General features: G+C 31.1%; 1 protein-coding gene across 1 annotated transcript; it reads left to right on the top strand.

Annotated features, from left to right (window-relative positions):
* The first annotated feature begins 245 nt into the window (after positions 1–245).
* Positions 246–5,998, top strand: LOC115698049 (uncharacterized). The gene is made up of 6 exons (XM_030625237.2): positions 246–1,027; positions 1,139–1,262; positions 1,519–1,654; positions 3,738–3,777; positions 3,898–4,213; positions 5,661–5,998. Exons 1-6 carry the CDS (start codon positions 845–847, stop codon positions 5,735–5,737), a joined length of 876 nt encoding a protein of 291 aa, XP_030481097.1. The 5' UTR covers positions 246–844; the 3' UTR covers positions 5,738–5,998.
* Positions 5,999–7,463: the final 1,465 nt, after the last annotated feature.

Here is a 7,463-nt window from a genome sequence, read left to right as displayed (position 1 = left end):
AAATGTATATAAATATATATATATACAAAATTTTAAGTTTTTTATGATATTCTTTTTAATCTATAATAATTTATCTCATATTTTTAAATTATTCTTAAAATTATATTTAATACAATTAAATTTGCATGCTATATATATAAATAAATAATTGTTTTTCTATATTTGTGTAAATAGCCTAAAATAATTAAAATTAAGTAAAAAAAATTGAAACATCAAAACAAATAAAGAAAAAAGAAAAAGAGTTGATTGGAGAGAGTGGGGAGAGAAAGAAGAGTATATTAATGGGGGAGAGACAGGAGGACACACTCCAAGTGCGCTAGTCACGCAGCTGTCATTCGGAATTACAAAGCCCACACCCACTCTTTCCTCACATCCAGCAAATCATCGTTTGCAGCTGTCGGATCCCCTCTCTCTCTCTCTTATATATTGTTCCATTTATTTTTATTTCTCTTTTAACCAACCAATTCCAAGCTCTATATTTCTAACAGCTAACCCCATCAAACAAAATAAAACACCAACACAATAACATCGTTAACTATAGATATCCCATATATTATTTTTGGTTTCTCTACCTCTTACATGGATCGTATTCGAAGATAGATAGAAAAGATAGGTGGTACATAGCTTATTATCATTAAACACAAAAATCACATATATGGAGGAGAAGCACAAGCCAAAAAAAGCAGTAGTAGCTGATGGAATATTATTATTATTATTATTAGTGTTAATAATAAACGACAGTACTATCATCACAGCTTAGGCAACAAAGCAACAGCAGCAGCAGCACAAAAGTTTTGATCTTTATTATTATCGAATCGCCTAAAGCCCAAGTTCTCAGTCATCTATGGCACACCCACATTTTCGGTCACAGTTCGGAGACACGACTTTCACAAAAGTCTTCGTTGGTGGTCTTGCTTGGGAGACTCCCACTGATGAAATGCATAGATATTTCGAGCAGTTTGGGGATATTCTAGAGGCTGTTATCATTACTGATAAGAATACCGGAAAATCTAAAGGATACGGTTTCGTAAGTAAATATATTCTCTCTTTAAAAAAAAAAAACAAAATTTAATAACTTGATTTGAGTTGTTGATCGATTGTTATACATATATATATATATATATATATGAAAAAGTAGGTGACTTTCCGGGACCCTGAATCGGCGAGAAGAGCATGTGCGAACCCAAATCCGGTGATTGACGGAAGAAGAGCCAATTGTAACATCGCTTCATTGGGGAGGCCCCGACCTTCGCCCCCACGAGGTCCTTCCTTTATTTATTTATTTTATTATTATTATTGTCTTTCTTTATTTCTAACTTTTATTATTATGGCTGATATGATAGGATCAATTTGCAACTTTTTGAGATATTTTACAACTTTTACGGATATCGAAAATAATCTTAATTAATTTATTAAATATTTGTTAGAGATATTAGAATATCCCTTCCTAATTGTAACCGTTATATTTAATTAGATGTTAATATATATATATATATATTTATATTTGTAATGGAGCAGGAAGAAATAGTCAAGGTGGGAGTCCCTTTCAAGGAGGGTCACCACAAAATGCTATACCAACCTATAGTGGAGTTCCACCAACATTACCGCCACCACCACCACCACCTCCACCTTCTCTAGTTTATCAACCATACGGGTAAGTAAGCCTCAATAAGTACCTAAATAAATTGTTAATTCAATATTATATAATAATAAATAAAATTAATTATTAGTAATAGTGACGTGGCCTCAATTGGTCTTCAGCTGACTCAGCTCCCTGTTTGGCTTGGCCAACGCACGTGACCTCATGCTAAATTTTGTTTATTAATTTCAACAGGTTAAACTCATCCATTTAAAATACTAATGATTAACTAAAACCAGAGTTAAAATATATGGGAAATTAGACTTTGATCAATCAATGTCATTTCCTATATAGGTTGCATAATTTTTCTTTTTTTTTTTTCAAAGTACACAGTTGGTATGTAGCTTTATTAAGGTAGCAATTATAAATCACAAGAAATTGACATGGGGTAATAGAGAGAGGTGGGGTTTGCTTATGGTGTCCTAATTATTGGATAGAGTCATACATGTGTGCTATATATGTTGGTACAGCTCTGTGTACATTCGATGGACCCGCTTAATTGTGGATATATATATTATATGTACACACGTATATATATATATCCAATATTAATTCTTAGCTATAGCTAATATGTAGATAAAACTTCTCTAAATTTAGATTTTAATTTCTAGGAGATAAGACAGAGAGATGTATAGATTAAGTTACATGTAGCAATAGAAAGACCGTACCAATCAAAATCGATTGACCATTAAAAAGAAAAGGAGCATTTTAAAGTGATTCTAAAGCAAAACTAATATTTGTACACATAAGTAATTTAAAAGTCAATGGTCATTAGGTCTAACGATCTTAGTGGGAAAAATGAAAATAAAGAATGATATTGAGAGTGGTCCTCATCTTTATACATCTCAATATCCTTTTTTTTTTCCTCTATGATTAATTATTATGTTATAAATTAACCTCTAATATTTCTTTTTGTAGTTTTGATCAGTTACAAAACGTAAAGCATCACAAAACGTAGCCAAATAGCAACGTTCAATATTCAATTATCCTTATATATGTTATTCTAAATGTAGAATATTATATGTACAACAAATGAAGACACTCTTATCTCACGTTTATCAATGTTGTCAGTGGCTGCAGTTATTCACTGATCACCACCATTAAAAAAAAGTATTTTTTTAATATAATATCTTCATACTTGTATAGTTATATCTTTATATATTAAAAGTGCCTATGTAACTGCATTTCTTGGTTTAACAGAATATACTTAAAAAATAAAAGAATATTCTGTTAAATTTAACGATTAGGTTTGATCTCTCGTTAAAAAATAAACCCAATAATTAAACCCAAAAAATTAAACAATCTTTTAAATAAACAATCTTTTAAATATTAATAATCTCTTTTTAAATTAAAAAAATCATGTTAGCCACATATCTCTCTAACAAACCTATCTTGGGAGAATATTAATAATTTTTTTATTTATTTTTTAAAAAAGAAAAATATAAATAAAATATCTAGAAAAGATAATATAAAAGAAGATTGATTGTGTTGGTTAGAGATTTTTGGGCTTGGGCTTAAAAAAATAATAATAAAAAAAAAAGATGAAATAGGCTGTAATTAGTATTTACCTTATATGTTTGTGCTTATTTTTAATTTTATTTTTAATTTTACCACCAAGAGGAGAAAGTTGAAAAATATTAGAATATGAAAATATTATTGGTGCTTATTAGTAATTTGCAAAGAATGTGAAAGTCTATAAATATATAGTTGTGTAGCTATTATTAGATATGAAATGAGATAATAGAACTTTTTTCAATTAGAAGATTAATGTACATTTTACTATTAATAACATACATTATTATAACACAATTATGTTTTACTTACTAAATATACTCACACATATTTTATTTTTATAAAACAAATCGTTCAAATAATTATACTATTTTAATTATTAATTAAAATAAAAAACTAAAATATTAAATAAAACTAACACTACGTGGCTTGACACGTAACAATTACCTAGTATATATATATATATCTACCTTTCTCTTTCTTTCTTTTTTTCTTAATATACAATGAAAACAGCTATACATAACTAAAGTTTTATATGTACGAATGCGCACTCATCAATTTCATTAATTTATTTTTATCTCTGCAGCTACCCGACCTACACTCCAGCTGATTATGGATACCAGCAAGTAATATATAGTTAACTCTCTCTTTAGAATTATTGTCAAAATATTAAAAAGGAAAAGAAAACAAATGTATGTTACTATTATGCTAAAGGGTATTATCATTGAATTGTCACACAACTACAGGCACTATATAACACGCAATATCAACAAGCACAGTACTATAATCAGTTGTACGGAACGCCATCATCTTCGGCCATGAATGCTCCATATTACTATGGCTATTCTTATCAACCTCAACCTCAACCTCAACCTCATCATCAACCAACAAGAGGACCATCATTTTCGACACCGCCGCAGCAGCAGCGAATGGTTGCCGGACCACCTTCATATGTCTACTATCCAGCTCATCACATGGAAACTAATATTGCATCGTACTCATCTGGCTACCCTAATCAATCACAACACCAACCAAGGCATCCTTTTGCCTCTTCTCCCACTGGTAATGATTACTATTATTGAATATATAATTAATGTTTTTTTTATGGCACAACAATAATGCATCATATATACAGACACACATATATATATATATAGTAGTTATAATAGATGATATAACACAATCATGTAAAATTATTAAGTATAGGAGGAAATTTTTGGGTGTATAAGATAGTGAGTGGGGCCAGATGCCATGTGAAATGAGCTGTCTGGGGTTATATGGGGTGTGACCAGGGTAATAGGTCAAACACTGGAAAGTAGTGACAGACAAGCATAGAGAGAGTAAACTAATAGTGACTGCATGTGGTTTGAGCAGTGTTTATGAGAAGATGATAATATATGTTTGGTAGATTCTCAATACATCCTAGCTGGGTCGACTTGGTTGCTGCCCCTCTCTCCCGGCCCACATCTTAATAAATAATTCCACTAATAATTATAATATATTTATGTATACCCATATATATTTCTCCATGCCTAGTACTACGGGCTAATAAGTATAACTAATCAATATCCATATTTAATTTCAATTTTTAGTAGATGGTTAAGATGATCAGAAGAGGAAGAATATATATATATATATATATATATATATATATATAGTATCGAGTTTGCAATATTATTCACTCAAATAACAACTCTTAGTTTCAATTAATTATTCAATGACACTAAAAACATATAAAATCTCATCATGTTTTCACACTACTCCTAATAATAGCAAGGAACAACTAAAAATGCATGTGACTTTTGGTATTTAATTGTTCTCTAAATTAGAACATGAGGTGATATATAGATTATACCACTTTTTTCTAGAGCTATACAAGCTTACTTTTCTTGAGACAGTTTACAGCATGTAAATATATTGTTCTAAGGTTAAGTTAAAAATTTAATATGTGGAAACATGGTGTGTGGCAGAACTGAACTGATCATGATAGTGATGATGCATGTGTAATAAAAACACGCAGGACCATCTAACTAACCATTTGACATTTCTCAATAATCTTAAATTCTCATACCGGCCTGCTTGTTGATCATCATTTATAATTATCTATTATATATTTCTTCCCGCAATGTCATGATAGTTTGTTATCATTGATTTTGGTAGTGAAAATTATTAACAGAGAGAAGGAAACACAAAAAAAAAAAAAAAGTTGAACATGATGCGATCAATAACATTAATGCGTAATTGATTGAAAAACACATCAACAAGTACTTATACTAAAAAAGTTTAAGAATTGACAATATTTATCATTTAGGTATATATTTGTTAATCATAATAATAATGATATGTATAAATATGTATTGGATTTCTAGATGAACCTAAACAATGGTTCTTAAGAAGTTACTTTTTCTATATATTATTAATTAATATAGACCCCACAATGTTTTGGTAATTAACGAAAAAGAATTTATAAATATGTAAGGGAAATTGAATTTTGGTGTCTACTTGGCAGATTCACAGAGTCAGCAACATGCTTCCACAGAGACAGAAGCTGGAGTCAACAGTTCAGAAAGTCCTAATAATACCTAGAAGATATCTTCCATTTTATACAACAGGCCGGTTTAAAATCTAAAATAACTTGGTTAAAATCTCCATTATTCAATTTCATTTTATTTTCGCCTCTTTATTAATTCTATTCTCAAGAGCGGCATATTTATTATTATATAAAAATTCTTTGGGTCTAAAGCTAGCTGTAACATTTTGGCTAATTCTGTTTAAAGTGACTTGGGACATGTGTACCTTCTTCACATTCATAGCTTTGACCAGAAAAGATAATTAATATCTTTCCCATTTTTCTTTTTACCCTTTATGCAGGAAAGAAAATAGAGAGCGGTTACTGAATGTAGCATGCGCTCCCTATTTTGTTGGTAGTAATGTATACGCTCCACTTACACGCTGCTTAAAGTTACTAACTTTAATTTTCGTATATCACAGTCACTCATGCACCTTCATTTTTTTATTTTTTTTTTTCAGAAAAAGATCTGTGATCATAAATTAAAAAGATTCGTTTACAATAACAATAACATAAAAGATTGGTGAATGTATTTTCTCCAACCAAATAAAATTACTATCCAACTCTAAAACATGCTTTGTCATGAGCATCACTATTAGCGTCTCTGCGAACATGAGAAACAACAACTTAAAAGAAAGAGAATAAGAGACTTATAACATCTGCTATTAAATCATTACAAGAAGAAATAACAATAAAATGTGTATTGATCGGTGTTGAAACTAAGAGTGCATCAGTTTCAACATAAGTGAAAGAAGCTCAATTTGAGAAGCCCAACAAAGAATACCGAAAATTGCTTTAGTTTCCATTTCTTGTGGCCGCAAATACTCACAAACCTAGGATTTGATTCAAGCACGAGCAAAATATAACAGTAATATAATACACAAATGTAACTATATATGTTTATTTCGAAGGGCGAACATCTATTCTATTCTACATAATTAAATTTATTCTTTTGTTTACATTAAGAAAAAAAAATGAGCATAGGCAAGAGCCCCACCTTATCCTTCATTGGGTCCGCCACTGGCCTCAAATTCCCGACAATTGGTTTAGATAAGGCAGCTACAACAGTACCTAAACTATCTCGCACAATTGTACTTATGCCTATCTTGTTGTTTGCAATATCATAGGCAGTATTTATGTTGAGTTTCAGCCAAGCATGCACTATTACAAAAATGACTTTTTGCGTTGGTCAACGCGTCTCTTCAAACTAGTTGACTGACGTAAAAGTCAACCATCGCTCTTTTGCTTACCAATGCAAATTAATTATTATTTGTGTCAGTTCTACCTCTTACACTAAAATAAAAACTAACGCTAAAAATAAAATTTGATATATATTCACACACACACATTTTGCGTTAGTTAGCATTTGACGCAAACCACCTATGCGTTTCCACCGATGCTAAAGTGGTGAACATTTATTGCTAACCGACGCTAATTATAACCCCAAATATTAAACTTCATAACTTATTTCCCTCATTTCCCACCAAAAAATAAACTCAAATCCCAAATATCGATCAGACGACCCTTCCCCTTCGTCTTCTTCCTCCTAGCCTCAACTCTAGAACCACCCCACTTAATCTCAACTTGGCCCCTTCCATCTCCGTTTGACCCAAGCTCTCACCCACCAACCCACTCGACCGCCTCCACTCTTTCTCACCTGACCCCAGCGACCACCGTGAGCCACCATGTCTCTAATTTTTCCCGCTCCATCTTTCTCTGTCGCTTTGACAATGAAGCCTGTTG

Source organism: Cannabis sativa, chromosome X (assembly GCF_029168945.1).
Source record: "Cannabis sativa cultivar Pink pepper isolate KNU-18-1 chromosome X, ASM2916894v1, whole genome shotgun sequence".
Lineage (NCBI taxonomy): Eukaryota > Viridiplantae > Streptophyta > Magnoliopsida > Rosales > Cannabaceae > Cannabis > Cannabis sativa.
This window is presented reverse-complemented; position numbering and strand designations above follow the sequence as displayed.